General features: G+C 53.6%; 2 protein-coding genes across 2 annotated transcripts in view; one reads left to right on the top strand and one right to left on the bottom strand.

Annotated features, from left to right (window-relative positions):
- Positions 1 to 952: 952 nt before the first annotated feature.
- Positions 953 to 23,401, bottom strand: NOP14 (NOP14 nucleolar protein). Its single transcript, XM_058301338.2, has 18 exons — positions 22,988 to 23,401; positions 20,870 to 21,004; positions 20,240 to 20,381; positions 16,423 to 16,565; positions 15,826 to 15,960; positions 14,878 to 15,000; positions 13,905 to 14,036; positions 12,545 to 12,833; positions 10,323 to 10,453; positions 9,642 to 9,727; positions 8,010 to 8,145; positions 5,760 to 5,861; positions 5,143 to 5,296; positions 4,012 to 4,171; positions 3,267 to 3,414; positions 1,829 to 1,947; positions 1,572 to 1,727; positions 953 to 1,306 (listed from the first exon to the last, which is right to left on the bottom strand). The coding sequence occupies exons 1-18, from the start codon at positions 23,165 to 23,167 to the stop codon at positions 1,207 to 1,209; spliced, it is 2,571 nt and encodes an 856-aa protein (XP_058157321.1). The 5' UTR covers positions 23,168 to 23,401; the 3' UTR covers positions 953 to 1,206.
- Positions 23,166 to 23,460, top strand: part of GRK4 (G protein-coupled receptor kinase 4) — a 116,400-nt gene continuing 116,105 nt past the window's right edge. The window contains exon 1 of the mRNA XM_058301345.2: positions 23,166 to 23,301. Within this exon, the coding sequence (XP_058157328.2) occupies positions 23,166 to 23,301 (136 nt within the window). The remainder of the gene's footprint in view (positions 23,302 to 23,460) is intronic.

Raw genomic sequence — 23,460 nt, 5'->3', positions numbered from 1 at the left:
AGCACATCCCTCGCTGAGCCCATCTCCCCACTGACCAGCATGGCCCCTGGGCAGCTGGCCGTGGGGTCCCAGGTGCCTCCCTCTGCAGCCACCCCCCGCAGGGCTGGGCAAGATGCAGGACCACCCCCCTGACTCGGGCCTCCCTGGCACAAGCCCTGGGCCCGGCACCCCCACCTTGGCAGGTTGATGGCGGCAGTTTCCAGGTGGGGGCAAATGCCTTGGCCGCAGCTGCTGCCTGGAGGGGGGGGGGAATCTCCGCCACACCCGCGGTGACCAGAGATACCCTGGCCTGCCCAGGGAGCATCAGGGCACGAAGGGAAGCGGGGACAGGGTGGCCAGGGCCTGCGTTCTGGAGGGGAGCGGTGCCCACCTGCAGCTCACGCCTCTACCAGCTGTGCCGCCCCTGGGCCCTCACCCTGAGGGGTCTCTGCACAGGCCGAGCAGCCCCAGGGGATGTTGGGGTGGGCGCCTGGTCTGGCTGCCCCTGCAGGGCAGGCCTCACCCACAAGGCTCAGCGTCAGGCCCCCAAAGCTGGGCCAAGTGGGCCCAGGAAAGGGCCTACACCTGACCTGGGACGCCCCAGAGCCCACCAGACTCTCTGGGCAGCGCCCCCCATGTGGTAGGCAAGGCGGGGCCCTCTCAGTGGGCTCCCCAGGGACTAGCTGGCTGAGCAGGTGGCCGGGGCAGCTGGCGCCTGCGTGTGGTGAGCCCCGCGGCTCGAGGCACTTCTGCTGGCTCAGCTGGGCGGCCTGCCTGGGTGGTGACCAGACACTCCCCAGGTCTCCGGAGGTAGAGAAGGTAGAGCTGAGCCTTGCGCACAGCCCCCTCCGTGTCCCTGCTGGACTGACCAGCCCAGTGGGCGAGGCCGGGGGCGGGGGGGACGGCAGCGGCAGTGCGGGGGGGTCACAAAAGATGATTTTCTTTTGTGATTTCCCAGCTGTATGCAAACTTGTTTTGTTATAATTGGAAATATAATTTATATAACAGTAAACACGCTCTGAATTCTGTACATGAAGGCAAATGTCTCAGTTCCCTTTGGTCAAGCAAAAGTGCCACCAGCCAGAGCCCCCGAGGCGCGGGTGAAATGACAAGTGTTCTTGTGGCCCACGCGGCTCGCTCGGAGCTCCCCCTCTGGTATCAGAGGTGCGCGGCTCCCGGTGGGAAGCAAGCAGAGGGAGCCCCGCACGGCTCCCGCACAGCGCAGGTTTACTTCCTGCGCTTCCTCCTCTTCAGCGCCTTCCACTCGCCCTCCTGCGTGGCCAGGCTGCCAAAGAGCTGCTTCACCTTTCGCTTTCTCTCCGCGTCCCTAGACGGGAAAGCAAGCGCAGGCTTGTGGGCAGGCGAACGCGTCACACACCTGGGCCACCCCCGGGAAGCCGCTTCCTGCCTCTCCAGTGGGCCCTGGGCCTGACGGGGGGGAGACGGAGCAGGCTGCACGCCCAGGCCCCCCCCAGCCCCCACCTGCCCCCACCTGCCCGCACGCCTCCCCCCAGCCGCCCCCAGCCCCCACGAGGCCGCAGGGTCCCAGGGCGCCGCCCGCCGGCCAGGCCCTGCCCCAGCAGCGCCCTCACCGCTCCATGGCCTCGGCGTGCTGCATCCTGGCCAGGAACTGGTTGTCCTTGCGGATCTCCCGGACGGCGCCTTTAAATTCGCGCTTGTGCTTGTGGATCAGCCTTTTCCTTTCCTGCTCCTCCTTGGTGCTTCCTTGTTTCCTTCCAAACTCGAGGCTGCAGCAGAAGGCAAGGCTGGTCGGTGGCCGGGCCCCGCGGAGCAGACCCCTGAGCAGGCCCCGGCCCCCCCCCCCGCTGTCGGGAGCGCCGCGGCTCACACTGTGACCAGCCTGGGCGTGAAGAGCTTCAGCGGGGTCGGCTTGCTCTTCTCGCAGACCAGCGGCCGGCAGCGCTGCTTCTGCGCGCCCACGTCTGCCAGGATGCCCTGGCGCAGCTCCTGAGGAAGGTGGAGGGGACGCCGTGGGTGCCCAGCAGCCGTCAGCCCTCACGCGCAAGCAGAGCCCAGGCGGAGCTGCCGCGAAGGGCCCGGCCCAGCCAGCGGACGTGCCTGTCCTCCCATCGCCGCGCCTGCGAGACCGAGCGTGACAAATCCAGGTTTCCTGCAGTTAGTAACGCCGGCCCGGGGCGCCGCGCACCTGGGAAGTGTCCGCATTCTCCCCTTCCCAGAGGCGTCGCCGCACAGGGGCCGTGTGCCCCCTTCACCACAGGGTGAGGCGCCTGCGCACCTGGCATGAGGCCTCCAGCCCACAGCTGCGAGGGGAACGCAGTACAAGGCCATCTCCCGCCCTGCTCGCTCTTTGGGGATCCAACCTCATCTGCACCCCAACAAACCAGGTGAAAGGATGCTTTCCAGGGCTCTCAAGGAACCTTCTGAGATGGGAGTCCACTTGGGTTGGCCCTAGTCTGTCCCGTGTACTCGCGTGGCCCCCACCCCTCGACCCTTTCTGCCTCAGAGTGTCCAAATTCTTGGGGACCGGGGACAGGCAAGGGCACAAGCAGCTCCGTGCCACCCTGAGTCCACAGGGTCCCACTGTGCCCTCTGCCAACCCAAGTCCTGCAGGAGAGCGTGGCACAGCGGGCACAGCAGGGTCTCAGGCCTCCAGCAAGCAGGATGGGTCGGGGAGCACCCTCCACCGCGGAGGAGGGCTCAGGCCTCGCCTGGCAGGTGCGGGGCCCACAGAGGGGGCGCAATGTGCCAGACTCTGCCCCAGAAGCAACATGAAGGACCCAACGGCTGTGGCGTGGACTTGAGGGCCAGGCGGAGGAAGGGAGACAGGTCAGAAGACCAGGGGCGAGGCCAGGGGCTGGGCCTGAGCAGGGGTCGTGCTGGCGCGCAGGAGGTGGCATTGGTCACCAGTCGTCACACACAGGCGGACCCGGCTGTGGGGACAGGCAGCAGCTCCAGTGCTCAGCAGCAGGCCCTGCGCGGCCGCCTCGGCCTGCTGAGCTGGAGCCGGAGGCTTGGCAGGTGCGCCGGGAGGGCACTGTTAGCAGAGGGCGGTGGCCTTTCCGGGCAGCCTCCTCAGGGCATTTGACAATTTCTTAGATGAAAGTCAGAATCCATTTCAGTTCAAAAGCACAACACATAGATAAATGGAGAGGCCTTGGGAAGAACGTTTTCGTGGAGTTTGCTCACTGTTGTGCCTTGACTTCCCTCAACGTCTCGGTTGCAGCCTTAAGGGAGCCCGCCGCGCATCTGCTCCCAGCCGCGCACCCGCTCCCCGCTGCCCGCTGCCCGGGCAGGGCGAGCCTCACCTGCAGCTCCCGGGGCTGTCCGCAGTCGGCCCAGCCCTCGGCCAGGAGGGCCTGGATGGGCCTCAGGATGTCCTGGAAGGACGGGAGGGCGCCGTACATGTGCACGCAGCGCTTCACCAGCTCCAGGGCCACGGCCAGGCAGGAGAGCCTGCGGGAGGGCAGCGCGCGGGCGCCCGGCGGGGGGGCGGGGTGAGGGTGGGCATCACCCCCTCTTCCTTCCTGTGGTCACTGACAAGACTGAAACTGCAAAAACTGCACCCTCCAGCTCGCGGCTCCAAGAAGCAAGGGCCGTGACCACGAGGGAAGGCTCAGTAAAAGCTAGAAAGCAAACTTCATTTTGAATTCCAAAATGTGTTCTACGAAATTATGCAGATGTATTTACAATGGGCAGAGTTTGGGAATTCTAGTGCTTTTTCCCTATAGAGAAAAAAAAAAGGCCACCCAGAACAACGAGCCTTGGAAAAGCTTTTAACCAGACATAAAACCAAGGGTCGCAGGTGACAAATGAACTAAAAACAAGGAAATTCTTGACAGTAAATGAAAAGCCACCAGCTGTTTCTTGTCTTGGGCTGGTCATGCCGCAGCGCAGTGAGTGGGGCCAGACTCCCAGCTGCCCATGGCTGCTTCCAAGGCCGGGCTGGCACGGGGGGGGGGTTGTTTGCCCCAGGCCCCGCCCCCACTTCCAGGAGCACCCTCCCCCCTGCGCCCCCCCCCCCCCCCCCCCCCCCCCCCCGCCTGCAGGCACCTGGTGTGGTTCTCCTCCACCTTGCTCAGAGATCCCGGTCCATTCGCGAGCCGGAGGGGAAGGCCTGCCCTCTGCCAAGTGGCCACATCGTCCGGATCCGAGACGCAGAGCAGCCGTGCGTTCTTTCCATGTGCTCGGAAAGGATGCACCAACGTGTAACCTGGGTGCAAGGGCAACAGGAGTGAGATGGCCTGTGTCAGGAAGTGCCTGGTGTCAAGCACTTGGCACAGACAGGAAGCAAGCGACACGCAGGGGCAAGTGGCGGGAGTCCCACGTCGGAGGCTGGACGCTGGTCACTGCGAGGTTGGAGCAGACCGAGGCCGTCCCCAGGGCGCTCAGACCGTGCGAGGCGTGGCCAGTGGGATGGGAAAGGCAGCCCTGCAGCCCACGGGCCCCTGGGCGAGGCCGAGCCACACGGGGGGGCGCACAGCCTTGCGGGGCGCTGTGGCAGGCATGGAGCGCGGGGAGGGCAGCGGTCTAGGAGACTGGGAAATGTGAAAACTCATTCTCATCAGAGTTCTGCTCTGAGCATCTCTCCTTCCAAGATCCCCAGCACTATGGTAATGGTGGAACAGTACTGTCCGCTGGAAAAACAGCCAGGTACGGAATTTAAAAAGTTGTTGGCACACGTGAAAGAATAAAAAGAAAAAGATAAAACAAAATTTCTTGGGAGGTACCAGGGTCTGAACCCAGGACCTCGTACATGGGAGGCAGGTGCCCAACCACTGAGCTACAGCTGCTGCCTGTAAAATTCACTTTATCTTATGCCAAGTACCACGATGCTGTTACAGTGACACCACGGTTGTGAACAGCTACCGGGCTCCCTTCCGGCTCTCAGAGCGGCCGCTCCCGCCCATGGCCCACGCTGCTCCACTCCCGCCCCGTTATAAGCGCACCGTCTTACGGGGCTGCGTCTCCGGCCCCAGCCAGTGCAGGCGGCACGACCCCGACTTCCCGCAGGACCACGCGCAGGGGAGGTGCCCTTGGGGGTGGGCATCAGGGGACTTCAGCTTTTTTTTTTTAACTTTTCCAATATTCCCAACTTTCTACAACTATGAATTACGTTTTTAAAATCCTCTGGAAACTCTGAAGTACAGCCTAGTTAAAAAAAGCTCCATAAGGTGCACGTACCGCGACTCTGCTTCTCAGGAGTGGCGATGTGAAGAATCCCAAGAAGGAAGTTGATGAGCTCGGGGACAAACCGCCGTGACAGGGACACGTACTCCAGGAAGAGACAGCACACGAACAGACCTTTCAGCACGTCTTGCAGGGACAGGACGGGGCACTAGCGGGGACACGCACAGTCAGCCTTCCGGAAGGCAGCGAGCAGCCCTCAGGGCGCACGAGCTGGCGTCACAGGGAGCCTGTGCCCACTGAGGGAGACGCCTGTACCACCGCTGCGGCGAGGCGAGGCAGCGCGCTGAGGTCCTCGGGCGCCGTCACCCCCCGCGCGCCCAGGAAGGGAAAGGGAGCTACTCGTGATCTGAGCCCCTCGCAGGGCACAGAGCCCTGGGACTTGGAACCCGTCCCACTGGCTCAAGAAGCTGTTTTCTGGGGCACCAGGGCCACCGCCTGTGGATAAGCAGCCCCTACCCTGGACGGCTGGGGGGCGGGCTCGTGCCACTGCGAGCTCAGAGCAGTCCTCCGAGGTCCCTCTGCGCCACCCCGGCGCAGCCTCCCGGGCCTCAGGAGCGCGAGCAGCCCGCGAGGCTGGGCGCTGCGGGCGGCAGCTGGAAGGGCAGCCTCACCTTGGTGAGCAGCTGGCTCAGGCACAGCAGCGCCGGGGTCACCACCGGGTGCCGGAGGTCGGAGGTGGGGAAGAGCATGCCCGCAACTTTCAGGTAAACGAGCTGGGGAGAGGGGCACACACATCACAAACGGGAACACGTTTAGAAGGCTGCCTTGACAAGAGGCCCTGCAACGCCTCAGCGTACAGGTGAAGCACCCAGGCTGCATGCCTTCACGGTCCACCCTGCGGCGTCCGTCACTCCGCCTGGAGCCAGGTCGGGGGCTCAGACAGGTGCCAGAGCCCGTCACCCCCTCAACTTGTGCACACACTGCACAAAGCCAGGCTCCCAGGGGGTGCGTTTCTCTGGCAGATTCCTGAAGAACTGGTGCTGCCGCTACCCTAGCTCAGCGGGCTTGCGGGCTGTTGCCAGCCCGCAGGCCTGGGGCATCACTCAGGGCCCAAGGGGGCAGCGGTCGTCTGCCAACAGGGTGCCCCAGCTCGGGAGAGCGGCTGGAGGCACTCGGGGCCCAGCTGTGCCGCTCTGCTCTGACCAGCGAGCCGAGGGAGAAGAGCCGCCCTTTCCACTTCCCCTCACACAGCAGCAGGCCTGGGTCCCCCCACTAGGACCCTGCGTCAGCACAGCCCCTCCGTACCCCACCACGGGAGACGCCGGCGGAGCCGCTCCTCCCAGTCACACCGCCCACCGGAAGGAGGCCTCCTTGTCCTGGCAGAGGGGGGTTCCAGCGTCACCTCCTCGCACGGCAGAGTGCAACGTGCCTCCCCTACGCCGTGCGGAAGCCGGGCCCTGTCGACCGGCAGGTGTGGCAGCCTGTCTGAGCAGAGCGAGGGCCATGTCCCCGTGACTGCGAGCGCCACAGGTCTGCACAGGCAGCTCCCAGGCCAGGGCACGCCGTGCAAGGCTGCCATTTAAAAATGAGGAAGTGAGCTCCGAAGAGGCCAAGGGGGCCGGCATCTCTGCGACTCAGAGCGGCTCCGCCACGTTCTCCGCAGACGGCTGTCACAGGCTGCGTGACGCTAAGCTGCGGCTCATGGAGACAGGCCCAGCCTTGGCCACACCCTGCAGGGTCTCCAGGATTCTCCACCTCGTCCTGGCAACAAGGGGTCCTCCAAGTAACAAACTAGGACGTTCATCCTCACAGGCTTAGAAACGTGAGGCACACACCCGAGGGACCCCGCTCTCCTGCGTCCCGGGCCTGGAGTGGACCCCAGAGGGCCTTCTGCAGGTCTCCAGCCCACCGGCCCCGGGGTGCTAAGGAAAAGGAGGGAAAACCGCATGGGAGGGAGCTGCTTTTCCACACCACAGAGGACGGGGGCAGCCCGAGCCCGCTGCATGGCTCGCACACGCCACCATGCCAGGCTGCTTCTCGCCTGGCCAGCAAGGAACCACAATGTGGGCGAACGGGACTGCGGCAATGGCGCAGCGCCGGGCGTGCTGGCTCACGGGGCTCACGGGCAGGGGATGCGCCACAGCAGCAGCCCCCAGCCCCGCTGTACCGGCAGGAAAGAGGCTCGAGGAGCCCAAGAGCCCCCCCGGGACCACAGGGCTCGTAGGAAGGGGTAGGGCTGGGCCCGTGGACAGTCCGACTGTGCCCCCAACATGCAACCCCCCACCGGCATCCCAGGGCAGGTGAGCTCAGGAAGGCAGAGCTGCTGCCTCTCCCGCCCTGGCCCTGGCTCTAGGAGAGCATCCAGCACACACCAGGCCCCCCCAGTCCCCGGCTCAAGAGGAAAACGCACAATAAGGATGCTGGGCGGAGGCGCACAAAACTAAGGTAATTAGTGGGGTTATGGACACTGAGTCCAGTCATTTTGAGGCGTCTATTAAAATCATTAACCCAAACCCCCTAAATTTTAAGCTTCTGCAAATTATTAATCCATTTCAACACAAAGCATGAAATGGAGTAGAGAACGTATTTTGAGCAAGTATTTCTTCTAAGTGGCATTAGTAAAGTGAAAATACAGCAATGGCTATTGTAAAACTGTTATAAATCTCAGAGGTGTTCGAATGCCTCTTCGTGAATGAACAGAGAAACCACAGCAATCTGGAAAACACCGTCCCTTTCCACAGCACGCCCTCCTCACCGACTGCTAGTGTGCCCAGTCCCGCCCCACTCTCCAGGCTGCTCGTGACACTCCGGGGCCGGCCGCTCTCTCCCATCACTAGTCCTTCCTGTGAGGCAAACAGCTGGGTTTCCCGGCCTGTCAGTGCGCAGGGCAATGGATTTATTCAACAAAGCCCACTGCTTACCACGTCCAAGCCCGGAAATGTGGCGCGGCCTCTGGTTTCAAGCATTTCTTCCATCTCGTGCATAGCATCTCTGAGGACAAATTTTATGGAGTTGCTTGCAGATTCGGGAAACATCTGGCAAAGATTATATAACTGCCTGTTAATGAGAAACTTAAGTCAGGAGAGAGTGACTGCAGGTAAGAAAACACGGGGGGAGAGAACCCACACCTTCCTGTCCACTGTCTTCCTGGGAGGTCCCTGGGAGCACGCTGGCACCTGCCGGCCTTCCTGGGGACACAGGGGCTTTTCTAAGTGTTTTGCAATCATCTATGCTCACTTCTGCCCTTTTCCACGGATCTGGTCATAAGCATTCTGCTGGGTGGTGTGGTAGAAGCAGCTACCCTTGTAGGGACAGGACGGAAACACAATCCGCCTGCCAGGCGTGGCCGGCAGCTCCAAGGCGCGTCCGTCATTAGCTCCTTTACTCCTCGCAAGTCTATGAGCTAAGGGCTTTTGTAACAGCATCTTCCGGTCCGTGCAGGAGCCACGATGGGACGGGGGCCCATCCGCAGTCCCTTGAAGGCCAACATGGCAACAGGCCCTGCCCACGGTCCAAGAGAGGCCGATGCCGGGGTTCAGGGCTGTAGTGCCTGCAGCTGTGCGTACCCCAGAATGTTCCTCAGGCGATCCACCCGCGTGGCAGGAGCCCACGGTAAGGGAGATCTCGTCAAGAGGGTACTCCAGGGTGGATTAGCCCAGATGTACCAGGTGTGCTTGAACCCAGATGACTGGAGCAAGAGTCAGAAGAAAAGCCACGGCCAGGGCCGGGGTCAGCTGAGCCCAGAGAGGCCAGGAGAGGCCACTGTGTCCATTGCCACATGACAGAAAAGCCAAGGACCAAGGACGGCCGGCAGCCAGCCCAGAATGCCAGCCTACTGCACGAAAGCATCGCCTTGGTGACACCTCAATTTTGGACTCCTCCTAGCCTCAAAATTGTGAGCCAATTAAGTCCCTTGGTCTAAGCTGACCCACTGCATGGTATCTGCTTTAGCAGCCAAGAAACGTGAACTAGGACCCGACCCTGGCCGCTGCTAGCAACAGGCAGCGCCCAGAGCAGCACCTCTGGCCGGCGTCCTCTCAGACTGCGACCTGGTCACGTGCTCCTGGTTCACAGCTGCCCCTGCTGCCATCCCTTGGCCAGCAGCGCCACGTGCCGGAGCCACTCTGCAGTCACGCTGTCCTGGAGCTGTGCAGGGTCTCACACACACACACACACACACGCCCTCCAGCAGGCGTTCTCCCCCTACGTGCACGGCAAGCTCCACCAGGTCACGGGGTTCCCAGAGCAACACCCGAGTGTGCCGAACACCTCGCGACCTTCCCAAGCAGAGCGGGACATTTTGGTGGTAAATGAAAGAAACTGGCCATCTAGTACTGATTAAACGCTGTCCGTTTCGACACAGGCCGGAGAAGCATAGGTTAATAAAGCCCAGATGTGAAGTCCCCAGGAAAACCACCGCAGCTGGCTCGAGGTTGTGGACGGGCCACCAAGCCGGGCCCTTCTGACCACCCTATCATTCGGAATGTATTTTCATGACGCTAAAAGGATAAAAACGGTCAAACTTGGCCCCGTATCCCACGATTTTTACTTACACAACCAACTTATCAATGACTCTGAGGTCTGGCGGGTCGTTTGTGGCCAAATCGCCAACATACTCCAACAGGAAGCCAAACAGCTTCTGTGGGCACAAGCGTGGGAAAGCAGACCTCAGCGGCAGGCACCAGCACCCACTCGCAGGCACTCACCTCCTGCAGCGCCCACTCTCTACGCCGGGTGGGGGCCATGGGGCCGTGGGTGGGAGTCTCCTCAAAGCAAAGACCTCGCTCTAGCCCTGCTGAGCGCTCGGGTGTGCGTGCGGGAGAGGAAACGCTGGGTCCAGGTGCCCCCTTCTCCAGAGGGGCAGTAACACACTCTTCCTAGAACCCACCCCAGGACGTGCCAGCACTGGCCCCAGACCCAGCCCACCTGCATCCTCGCGGAAGAGAAGGGGCCTTTGTTGCTACCTCCTTACCTAAAGAACGGCTTTGCCCCTTGGCAGCCATTTGGGCCGTTTGCCCCCTGGGACCCTCTCCTCCTAGGACTGCTGCGAGGCTTAGAGGGACTCAGGAACGCCCAGGGCTGGTTCTCTGCCTGCACAAGCTAAGTGCTCACCCCCGGAGGTTATCCAGGATGACCAGGGAGACACCTGTGTCCCGCTGCTAGGGCAGGAGGTACCCACAGAGCAGGGCGGGTTCTAATACTTGCAACGCTCGGCACACATCACTCCGACGTACTTCTAGTTTGGCTTTGTTTCCCGCTGAGAGACTGGGATGGTTGCATTTCTGAATTCTCTCCACCACCAAAAGCTGCTCCTCCATTGGTCTTCCTGATAGTAAGGACTTCAGTTCCTCATACGATTCAGGAACTATAAAATACACAAAACAGATTTTACACTTAAAATTTAAAACAAGAAGTAATCATATTACTGATATCACAGAGGTAAATACTAAAGGCAAGAGTAGTAAAACTATTTCTTTTATTAAACAGAGATTAATTCACTTCCCAAGTTTTTTAATTTTTGATGTTATTTTGGATATAATTTTCTTCACTCAACTTTTAGATTTTATATTGTGCACTAATCTTTTATCCTGCTACCTTAAATTTGTTTCAGTATTTTTTATGTGTGCGAATTCCTTTATGGCAAATAGTAATATATGCCAAAAAAAAGGAGGTGGGAGGAATTTAATATATATTTTATATACTTATTTCATAAAGTATAATTAACACAAATACATTATTTGTCCTAGCTTGCCCTAAAGATTTTCAAGTTTGAATGAACTTAGCAACAATGTACCTGGAGAACAATCTCAATGAAGAAATGGCCCCAGGCTTTCCTCGGTAAGGAATGCGCTCACATGTCCAAGCACGTGGGGCGGCTTGTCCTGAGCAGTGTGCTCGGGTGACCGCCCCGAAGAGCAGCACAGTCTGGAGCCCGGGAAGCTCGGCAGTGTCCCCCCTCGTGGCCCGCCCCCAGAGGCCAGCCTCACTGCTACTTTATTCTCTCTGAAAAGAATTCTAAGTCACCAGGCACTTTAGGATTGCTTACTACAACTGGACGATCAAAACTACACGCTATATTCTACCTAAGAGCACCCAGGTCTACTTTTCACTTCCTACAAGATCTAATAACATAATGACCGATCAGTGATTTGGGCTCATTATGTATAACATGTAGTTCGTGACAAGAACATGGTTTATGCATGAATGTTTACTATTAACGTCACTATTGAAGTTAACAAGTAATGGGCACAGGCTTTCTGTTTGGGGAGATGGAGGGCACCGCAAGGTCGCGAACGTGATCAATCCCACTGAATGGTCTGCTCGGAAGGGGCTGAGATGGGGAGGTTTATATTGCATGTGTTCCCACAATTTAAAACAAAAAGAAAGAGCAACTAAAGTGACGATGACAATTAAAAGCAAAGCATAATCCTGAACAAGGTCTAGCAAGGGAGGAGGAGAAAAGGCACAAAGGGACATTATTATTTTTTTAAATATATTTTTTACTTACTTCCACTGCAATTAATGAACACATTTTGGAGTATTGCCACCAAACATGGATTATAGCTTACACTGTAGTCCACACTCTCCCACTCAAGTCTGCAGGTCATGGCAGGATAGTATCTGTCACTACAATGTCATTCAGGACAATTCTAATGGGACATTATTGGGACATATGAAAAAATTGGAATATAGACAACACACTATATGATGTTCAATTTCTTGGACTTGATAACTGCACTTTAGGTAGTTACATAAGTGAGTATCCTCCTTCTTAGGAAATGGACATGGCAGTTTTAAGTTTTCAAGGAGCATGATGTATACAACCTACACATAAGTGGTCAGAAAACTGATAGATAGAGGGGTAGATAGATGGACAAACAGATAGAATGGTACCGCAAATGTGGCAAAATGTTAAAATTGGTGATCTGGATATCTGGGGGAGGAAGAGGGGTATGTTGGAGTTCTCTGTATGGGGTTTAATTATTTTTTTTAACTATCCTGTAAGTTTGAAAGTCTTTTTTTTTTTTTTGCAAGCATGTAGGTCTGAACAGGCCTTCTTGGAAATGACTCTTTACCAGCAAGGCTCCGCTCCGGCACAGTGGCAGCTACTTGCACACCCCAAGACTGAGACTGAAATGAGCATGAAGACCTACAGACAGGTATGTCGGCCCTCATCGGGCTCTTGGCCCAGCAGAGCTGCCTGTGGTCCTGGAAGAGACCACAATCGTGCCAGGCCTCTTGGGCAGTTCTCAGCCCGAGACATTCGAGACCTGAGAAGGGGCCCCGAGCCCACCCACACAGCTGTGGGCATCAGCTGCAGGAACGTGCCAGCGCACTCAGAACAGTGCCCTGGGCCACGCTGCACACAGGCAACACCCGGCGGCAGGCTGGCCCCATATGCACTTGTTGCCAGGTCACTTCTCAAGAAACCTAATAAACTCAGAGGTTTGCCTACCTGCAAACGTGTAAGGCAGCTCAGTTCTGGCAGCTCTTCTAGCCTTTTCCCCATCACTTGTGGGTCTCTTCCCAGGAGTATGAAGTTGCTCTTTCTTTGGTTTTTCATTTTCGTCCTCGCTCTCTACGTTAGATTCCAGGTCTGAGTGGCCATCTGCACCACTGCTTTCGGAGCCCTCCTCTGCGTCCTCCCCACTCGAATCTCCACTCTCGTTCTCTTCACTCCCATCATCACCAGCTTCCATGCTCTGCTCTTTCTGGACATCTTCCTCTATGGTCATCTTCCCATCCTGGAAGTACAAAATGGAAATCATAGGACATCACCACACAGAGCAGAGGCAACAATTAGAACATCAAAATCCTGAGCATACACAAGTGACCATGTGACTTTTGTGCTAAGAGCAAGACCTCATGGACTGCACCTGACCCTGGCAGGGGTCCCCCCTCCCCTTTCACTGCCATTCTCTGCCACAGAAGCCAAGAGCCTGGAAACCAGTTCCCAGACAGTCCTGCACCAGGGCCCTGGGCAAGGTGTGAGTTCCACCACAAGTGGCATAGATTCAAGACCTGGGAGGTGCAACAGGGGCCATGGCTGCTGTCTGCACCCCCCATGATGCACCCTGTCCCAATCACTGGCTTTAGGGCTGGCATTTGAGCTGCACCTTGAGGTGGTAGGGCCAAAACACCTTAGGGTGACCCCTGACTTCTGCTCCTTCACAAAACCAGTATTTTTTACTAAGCCCCACATTCCCTGTCTGTGAGGGTTAGGCTCATGTGTCAACTCGGCCAGGTAATGGTGGCCAGTTGCTCGGTCAAGCGAGCACTGGGCTAACTGTACTACAAGGGCATTTATGGAGTTTAGTCACCAGTGAGTTTACTGCAGAGATGGCTGATTACATCTGCATCAACCAGGGGGACAGCCGTCAGCAATACATGAAGCTTTATCCTATAAGATGAATGCCTTAAAAGAGGAAGAGATTCCAGCACTCAGGAGACGTCCCAGCTGTCTTTGGACAGTCGGCGTCGGGAAGCTCACCAAGGCCCCTCACTGGACTTCCATCAGAGCGTGGCTTGCAGCTGCCTGCGGAACCGGGACTGTGCGTCCCACGGTCACGTGAGGGGCTCTTACAGAACCTCGTACTATTGACAGATACCTCCCGTTGATTCTGTTCCCTAGAGAACCCCAACTAAGACACTGTCTTATATTCTTTTCTGCCTGCAATGCTTGGCCACCTTCCACTTTCCTGCTGAGCCCTGACTGATGCTCTCTAAGGTTTGTGAACTAAAAACTGCACCAATCTTAATCCACTGAGCAACATACCAGAAAATAGGTTCTTTTAAATAAAAGATGAACTTCTTACTCTGTAAGAAAGGAGACGCCTGTCATCTTTTTCTAGTATGAAGCCATCGTTTAGATCATCTGCCGACATATGCTTTGGTTTCTTCACATTTTCATCCTCATCCTTTCCAAGCATTCTCTGAAGCCTTTCAGCCTAAGCAGGAAAAAGGAAAATCACAGGGCGAGCTCTCCCACCGCTGGGCCGTGTTTGCGAAGGGCACAGGGCACAGGCAGAACACCCAGCCCCAGCCCACGGAGGCCCCTCTGTTCTGGCACAGGAACTTCCCCTGTGCTTTCTGCTTTCAGGCTTACAACAGGGGAGCAAACACATGGTGAGCAGGCCACAGAAGGCTGTCTTATGTAACAAAAATAAAATGTCAGAACTTTGTGGCAGAAACACTTTCTGATTACAAGTGAAGAAAACCTGTTGCTTTGAGGTCTTTTTGGCCAAATTATCCTCATCACCCCTGATTTTAATCTTACATTGTAGTACAGGAAATAAGGAAACCCTGTAGTGATGTCCACCATCAATTAAACAAGTAGCCCAACTATTTTTACTATATGAAAATATGCAGGATAAGGGAAGAGGTCCATGATGTGTTTATGTCAAAAAAGTCAGATGGAGAATACTTCTATTTTGTTTTTAAGGCACAGAAGGCTGAAAAGGCAATGTACTACACTGCTGAGAGCTGTCTTAGGCAGGGGGGGTGATGAGAAATGCTATTTTTATCTGGTGTGCATGTATTATTTACATTTCATTTTATTTTTATAATCAGGAACAAGAGATTTATATTTGAATATATACAAATTTCAAAGAGATCAGAAAGTTCCCATTGATAAAACATAGTATATCTTCAGCTTGTCTCACAAAATAAAGCAGAAAGTGTTTTCAACAAAGGACAGGAACACGGAGCTGGAGATTTCTATTAATACGTCGCCGTTGCTGAAGCTTTCAGTTAAGAGGGCCGCAAGCCAGCACACCCTGCCGCTCGTACCTCCAGCTTCCTGAGGCGCTCCTGCTCCTCCTTTGCCAGTTCCTCTTCTGTTTTCATTCTGTTAGAGGGCTGCGCCTTCAGCTCAAAGCCAAGCTCACGGACCGTTATGTCGTATGCATCGGGCTAGGGCAGGAAAAAAGAGGTATTTCTTTTTTTTAATAACAGAAAGATCTGGGAGCTAGCTTCCTGGCGTATTCCAGGGATGGTTGGACACCTTTACAGACAACTGCATTTAAGTCTCTTCTTCTAGAGGCAGAGCTGTTCTAATAGGGCTCGAGGACTGAGAAGTCGAAGGACGTTTAAGTCACACAGGACTTTCTCACTTCTAGAAAATTCTTCTCTAAATCTATCTATCAGCTTAATAAAAATAAACACTGCTCATCTATGTGTTAAGCCCCAAACATAGGCAATTAGGTAAATTATGATAACAGCAATAGCCAGGGGGGCTCACAGAGGACAGATGACAGGTGACAACGTGGTCTGAAGGTTCTAGAGCTTTCCTAGAAACCAGCCACTCAAATGAATGCAGAATTTGCAAATAATTTAAATTAAGAAGAATCCAGCAGGAACCAAATATTACTTGAAGGGAGAATAAATAAGTGTATATTAAATGCACATATACATGTATCAATGTACAAACAGGTAACAGAAAAATTCTAACAACTTATCTCCACCTGTATTTCTCATACCAAGAAACAAATACCTTCTGCAAATTACTTTATCTGCAGTAGACATACTGAAGTAACTTTTTTAGTCTGTTTCCCTGCCATGAAGCATGTCATATAACGCCATATAAACTTCACCAGGAAACACAAGCCCCAATAGAAATGGAGAACAGAAGCTGTTAATCAAGGAAACAGGCCTGAGGAGGTAGTGGGACCTTGGCCTCCCCACAGTCAAGGCCACAGAAATAAGCTCAGCCCTGGCCGGACGTAGTTGGAAGCCCACCTGGGGTTTCTCCTGTCGGTCTCTGTTCTCTGACTTGGGTGTTTTGCGTGATAAGAGAGTCTGGATTTCTTTCCAGTCTTGGTCGAGCTTCTCTGTGAGCTCAAGGGCGCTCTCTCGTTGAGCTTGTCTCTCTCTCTGGGGAAAAACACAACAGAAACACCAGTACGCACCATTACTACTACCGCACTCCAAGACAATGGCCTGAGGTCACTGCCAAGAGCATGTGCCATGACCCTTACTCAGCATCGACGACATCAACAGAAAAAAGGGGCTGCTTGAAATTAGTATCTGAAATGCCACAATATAAAAGTTCAACAGATAAAAAATAATCTCCTGCTATAAACTATTCATCTAGATGGTCTGAGCAGTTTGCTTTAAGTTAGTAAAAAGTATCAATGTTTCACAAATCCTGATGATACCAAAATACTAAGATCTGAAAAAAAAATCAGAAGTATATGCTTGGTCAAACTTAAGTTATTCTTAATCAAAATGAAAGCTTTTATTAAGTTCACACAAGATATTACCTGGCCTAAAAACGTGACAGGGAGGAGTAGCTCTTTCATGACCCAGCTACCCCTCCCCACGGAATGCCCTTACCTTCTCCTGTTTTGACCTGGCAATGAGCTCTTCGATCAGCTCCTTGCGTGACTTTGGCTGCTCCGCCTCCTCGCTCTGCTGTGCTGTGGCCTTCTTGTGCAGGAGACTCCCGCCACCTCCAAAGTGGGCAGCGGTCAGCTCGGCTGGACAGAAAGCAGACCACACACAGCATGAAACCCAGGCCCCTGTGCGTGAGCCCTTTTAGCGGGACCCGCCGGTCTTTCTCCAGGACTCCAGTCCTGAGGACTAGTCAGCCCACCAGGAATAGCCCCTACATGCAATGCGACTGAGGAATCCCAAGGATGAGCCTGCTCTGGAAAACCCAGGGACATGGGAACGCCAACCAATCATAAATAATCTGAGGGGCCAAGGCACCCAGTGCCTACATTTTAGATTGCTTGATTCTTGGCAGATGGCAGTCCAGGAGGCCAGATCCAAGGTTTTGTAGGGATAAGACTCCAGGATGAGGGCTGTCGCAGAGTACACCCTACCTAACCCCTCCTTCCTCCTCAGTTATGGACTTGGAAAAATTCCCTAAAGAACCCTGACAGCAAGGGCCTGAGTCACACAGAGCCACTGGTCTCCGGTTTACCTGCCAAAGCAGGAGAGAAATAAAATACTGTGGGAATATCATGTCAAGTGGAAAGAAACCCTAAAAAGTTCATCAGCTGAGAAAATGGAAGCTCAGATGTTTACGAGACTTACCAGAAAAACCCATATCAAAAATGGAAACAAACATCCTGGGTGATTTTTCAGCTCCCGTGTCTGCCGTTCTCGCCACAGTCCCGGCGAGCATCACCTACGATCCCTAGGCCCCCTGGTCCTCATCACCCTCTGCCATCAGTACAGCCCCTCTTGCTCCCATCACACTCCCTTGTTCAAGGTGCCGCCTGGTCCCCTGGCTGCTGAACGTGTGGCAGAAAAAAGACAGTCCTTGTGGCGAGCATCGCTTTATGGTCAAACTGCTAACCTCCGAGGGTTCCCAGTATACCCTCCCTTCCTGGCCAGCTTCCCCTCTTCTCTGCAGCCCATTCAAACTCTCAGGTGACGGATGACCTTGCTTCTATTCACTGTGGAAACAGCCCCCAGGAGAGAAAACCAGGGGCCAAGCTCTGAGACACACCCTGCCCCTTCTCACCTGCTCCAGGAAAGGACCTTCCACATGGCATTGACTTCTCTATCTGATTTCGCTACAACTCTGCTGTTGGATCATTCTCTCTCCACTCCACTTCCCTTCCCAAGGCCCTCTGCTTCTCAGCCATCTCTGCAATAAAGCTCCTTTGCACTTCAGCGCAGCCCACTCCGTCTTCCGTGCTTTCCCCTGTCCCTCCTCTGAGATTCAGCCTGGCCCAACCCAAAGGCTGATTCAGGGCCTGTGCCCACTCCCTCCAGGCAGGCCCTCCACCTGCTGCTTTCCTCCGCCCCAGAGGCAGCCTCCAACTCCCCTTTTCCTTAATTCCCAGGACTCGAGTGCTTCCAGCTCTCTCCTTGAGGCTGTGCCAGTGTCCACTTTGTACCTCCAGCCTGCATCTCTCCCTGGCACCAGCTGCCTTTGACGCCTTGGGCAGGTCACACCCCCAGACCCTGCTTACCCTGGTCTTCCCGTCTCAAGGAATGGCAACTGCATTCTTCCAGCTGCCCAGGCCCAACCCCGAGAAGCATCCCCAGCTCCTCTCGCAGCAGACCAGGCCATCAATCCCGCTGCTCAAACCCCTCCAGCGGTTCCCTTCCCGAGGCCCACCAGGCCCTGGGGCGTCTGCCCAGCCCCTGGGGGACCCATCCCTGGGCCCCTGTGACCCCCTCAATCCCGCCACTCTGGCCACCCGTGTCCTGGCTGCCACCTGCGTGCTCTGGACAGCCTCCCTCCCGCCTCTGCCCCTTGTACACACTGTGGCCCCTCCTGGGCACTCTTCAGTCAGAAGCCCCAGGACCTCCCCACCTCGCCCCGCACCGGCTCACCCTCTCCGCGAGGTGAACCACGGCTACCCCTCCCCAGACCGGCCCTGCCTCGCTTTGTTTTCACGCCCTACCGCGTTCCACCTTCTAAAGACTACAACATCGATAGCAGGTATTTACTTTACTGACCGCATCTCTCCTGTGCAACAAGCCACACAGGGGCAGAGGAGCTACACTTCAATCAGTATCTGCTGAATGTACGAATGGCTCTTCTGCTTCCTAAAAAATTTAGTGTATCAGAAAATGCTATTCACTAGTAATTTGAGATTGTTATGTGATATTTTCTGGAAGTAAATATCTATAAAAATTAGTAAGATTTTACAATTAAATGCATGAACACATTCAGAAGAGGAGTCTTAAAAAAGAAATCCTCCCTTGGTGTGTTTATGTTAGGATTCACTCCCAAAAACCTTTTAGCTCTCCACTTATTTAGAAGGCCAATTTCAGTATATGTCACAGTATGCTAAAGGCTTACCTTCCTAGCATGAAACAAAAGCCCTGGGTTAGGACTGGAACAGATGGCTGAGTCCACTGCTACCCTGCTATGTAGCCCTGGGCAAGATCACAAACCCTGCCCCAACCTCAGCTTCCTCGGTTGTAAAATGGGGTAACCCCCAGACGTCACAGGGTTGCTGTAAGGACTAAAAGCAGTGACTTTTCGGATGAAATTCTCCCAATCTAGGAGAACACACTATGCTATGTAGCTGGACAAAAGAGAATTTGTTTTCTAATGATTCACTTAAAAAATTAGAGTAAATATACTTCTTTCAAATGGGAGACTTGACTTTTATAAATTACCTGATGACATCAAATAAAAATCAAAGGATAACAGGGAATCTGCAAATGAATAGTTATGTTCCCAAGGACCTGCTACTTGGAAGAAAGGGAATCGTACTGCATTGCAGCAGCACCTACCAATGAGGACAACTGGTTATCAGACCTGAAGGCACCTAAAAGCCCCAGGCAATGAAAGGAGGAGGAAGGCACAGAAGGTAGGAACACTGGCCATTCCCTACGACCCAGGAAGCCCCCAGCAGGGCCCTGCGCCTGCTTCCCCTGTGTCCTGGCAGGTGTGGCGTTATTAAACACAATGGCTGGTTTACACTATGAGCTGCTTTAATTCTCAAAGCTTTTTTCCACTGGTTCACACAGATACCAAAGGCTGAGAAAACGGAAGCTTTCCCTGCCTTGGCTCCCATGCACTAAAGACACACGAGGAAGAGCTTCAGGTGTGCAGCTTTATTCTGAGCTCAGAAAGAATGCCACTTTCTCAACAGGACTCAAGAGGGTCAGCCCAGTTCAGCTGCACATTAAGGTTTAAGTCAAAACTTAAAACTGCTTCATGTTCTTAGCCATAAACATGAGGCTTGATATCATTTCCACCACAAAACTGCCAAAATTGATTCCAGAGTAAATGAAGACTAAAAGAACAACATAAGTTCTGTTAGCACAACCAGCAGGTAGCAAAGCAGCATGTTTCAGTGCAAAAGAGACACTTAGGATGGTGCCTTTGAACCACAGCTCTCTGACCCTGGGGTTGCAGAACCTTGGGCAAAGCTCCTTATTTCTCTGAGCTCACGGGTAAGATGAGCTATTGTGAGGTTCAAATAAGATCATGAATATTAGAGTACTGTCTTAGCCCATGAAAGTTTGTATCTCTCTTCCTGTCTACCTATTGAAACATATACAGCAGCTTCCTGAAGTTCTGAAATTTTAAAATCTGTTAACGTTCAGAATTTTTCATGAGGATAATGCTTCGTGACAGTTTATCCAGCAAAGTTTTTTTCTACATTTCTCCAAGAACAGACTGTCCACCTCCCTCTCCCCACAGAAGATCCATGCAGCATATCTCAGGACTTACCTGACAATGTCCCCTTTTCATCAGTATCACTGTCGCTTTCGACAATGTCATTAAGCTTTTCAATGTCTGCCAAAGACTGGCCATAATGTGTTAATTCTTCGTCTTCATTTAGGTTGAACATGTTTTTTTTCTCATGATGTCGCTTATAGAAGAGGGTAAAAAACCAACAGTTTCCTAAAAGTTCACATTCATTCAACAGCCCCCCAAAAAACCATGATTTTCCCATTGTATGTAAAATCTGACAATGTATCCTGAGTAGCCTTAAGATGATTCTGGCGCATTTAAGCAAATTGCAGAAATAAACAGAGGGCCATGCCTAGCACAGGCCTTCTCCCAGGAGTCCTCCTCCAATCATATGCTCTCCGCCCTGCGCAGCGGAAGGGAGCCCTTCAGGCAAGAACCCATTTCGGCAGTTTACTCTACTGAAGATATTTTACCCACCCAACCGTGATTCGCAGAAGACCGCTTCCCCTTTGGCCCTGCCAGGCAAGGTACAGATTGGACACCTGCCCCCTGTACCTAGTGGGTGAGTGTCCATGAAAGAATAAATGAACAGTGAGAAAAACGGCCTTCCCGCGCGGGACTTCTGTGAAAGGCACAACAAAAGACTCCCCTCACTGTCTTCCATACCTGTTGTTCCAGAGCAAACCTCTTCATCATCTTTTCCTCTGGGCTGATGTTCCTATTGTATTCGCCAAAGCGTCTGTCTGTAAACACGTTGGACTTATCTCGTTCTTTGTACTCCTTTAACAAAGTCTGGGTACGCTGAAAAACACATCACAAAACAATCTCACAGAAACTTCCTGCGATTTCTACAAAAGGGGGCATCTGAACAGAGCGTATGTAAGTTCAGAGCCATTCTCTCTGATGCCAGAGTTCATGCATACTATTTATAGTCACCTTTGTATCACAGATATTGTAACATTTCAATACAAATAAAATTAGTTCTATAGTATTTAAAATATATGAACAATATTTCTTTGAATATAAGTATGAATTTATACAACTGACTACCCTTTTACAGAATAATTAGATGGCCAATTGATTTTAGCCAAAACAGATGGCACATATCTGGACTATTTCTTTAGGGTAACCTCCTAGAAAAGGAATTGCTGGGCCATAGGGCATGCACATTTTCAAGGCTTTTGATCTGTATTACCACATTCCTCTTTGGGAAAGGCACTGGCTCACAATTCCCCAAACACTGCCTGAGAATGCCAGAGTGCATGCATACTCACAGCAATGGGTACGTAGGCTCATGATAACTGGACCTACATTTTACATTTATCATGCAAAATTACAATGAAATTATGCAAAACAATGTAATGTTTACATTGCTATTTTTTAATATACTTTAAAAAAAGATTCTTACATTACATAAATGTTACATAAAAATCATAGGGAGGAAGAGGATTTGGCTCAACAGATAGAGCATCCACCTACCACATGGGAGGTCCAGGGTTCAAACCCAGGGCCTCCTGACCTGTGTGATGAGCTGGCCCATGCGCAGTGCTGATGTGCGCAAGGAGTGCCCTGCCACGCAGGGGTGTCCCGTGTTGGGGAGCCCCATGCAAAGGAGCGCGCCCCATAAGGAGAGCTGCCCTGCGCGAAAAAAGTGCAGCCTGCCAGAGTAGCACCGCACACACGGAGAGCTGACACAGAAAGATGACGCAACAAATAGACAGATTTCTGGTGCCGCTGACAAGAATACAAGCAGACAAAGAACACACAGTGAATGGACACAGACAGCAGACAACTGGGGGGGATGGAAGGGTGGGGAAGGGGAGAGAATTAAATAAAATTTTAAAAATCTTTAAAAAAAGACAGGGGATTCCCATATGCCCTGCTCCCCAACCCTCCTACAGTTCCCACATTAACAACATCCTTCATTTAGTGTCGTACAAGGTAGGCTTTTTAACACACACGATGTGATTTCATACAAATTGCACTTAGCAACTCTGATTAGGATTGTGCCTTAGAGTCAGCCACCAAGGCTGATTTATCTTTAATATGAATAATTATGCAGGTTTTAAACATACTAAATATTACACTCACTCTAGTCTTAGAGAAATTTGGGAATACCAGTGCGATTCTGCCTGCATTCAATTCCAAGTTCACACAGATGGGAATACCTCCAACATGACTTCCTAGCTGATCTTGCAGAAAGCATGTGTCATCTGGTCAGTAACATATTACTGCTAAACTAATAATATTCCAAAAGGCAAGGGTGTCACTGAAAGGTGCAAATTCTGGAGTGCCAGACTAGAATTAAGAAATCTCATTTCCACACTATTCTATCCCCAAAAATGAGGGAAACAGGCCCCTAGGTTTCAGTTCTTCTGCTCCTCACACATGGGGAAAGGAAAAAGCCCAGGTTTTTCTATGAAACACAGACGCTGTTGTATGTATTTCAGAGTCAAGGCATAATCTCTGCCATGAAGGTTTAGGGTAGTTCTCAGATACAGTCTGGTTACTGTGGAAACAGGAAAGTGGATGAAGATAAGTTCACTTGCAGGAGATTCCGTCTGAAAATTTTGATTAACCCAAACGTGCCAGCATCGTCTGGAACTTTTAGCGCCTCATACAAGTAAATTAACCACTGCACGTGCGACTGCAATGCGGAGATGGTGAGAGCTTCATCAATTCCCTTTCCTCACAAATTAAAACACTAGCTGGGAGCCCCTGACCTGGCGGGAAGAAGGGGTCGGAGGCCTTATCCAGGCCAGCCCAGGAGGCTGCTCCGCTCACCTTCTTGATGGCCCGTGCGCGGGACACCCCAGGCAGCCCCACGTCATGGCGCGTCTTTCTGCCCAGGATCTGGAACTTCTGCCTGTTGACCTTCACCTCGAAGGGGTTGAGGTTAGGCTTCGCTTTGACCTGGGTCCCGGGGGTCTGCCTTCTGGCCCCGGCGGACTTGGCCTTTCCCATGGTGTACGGGAACACACCGGCGGGCACTCGATTCCTCACACACCTCGGGGGCCGGGAGAGAAGGCGAACCAGACAAGGAGAGGAGTCGCGTTACCGGCCCACGCGACCCCGCGCCTCGGAGAGGGCTGCCCGGGGTGACACGTGCGGCCCGCCCGGGCGTCAACGAGCCCCGACCTCTTCTCGAGACACCTGGGCCAGCTCTCCAGATATCGCGAGGATCAGACACTTCCGGGCGCATCCCCGCCCCCTCCCGCTTAGCCTCTCGCCCATTGGTTGAGCGACTATAACTCCCG

This window comes from Dasypus novemcinctus, chromosome 1 (assembly GCF_030445035.2).
Source record: "Dasypus novemcinctus isolate mDasNov1 chromosome 1, mDasNov1.1.hap2, whole genome shotgun sequence".
Classification (NCBI taxonomy): domain Eukaryota; kingdom Metazoa; phylum Chordata; class Mammalia; order Cingulata; family Dasypodidae; genus Dasypus; species Dasypus novemcinctus.
This window is presented reverse-complemented; position numbering and strand designations above follow the sequence as displayed.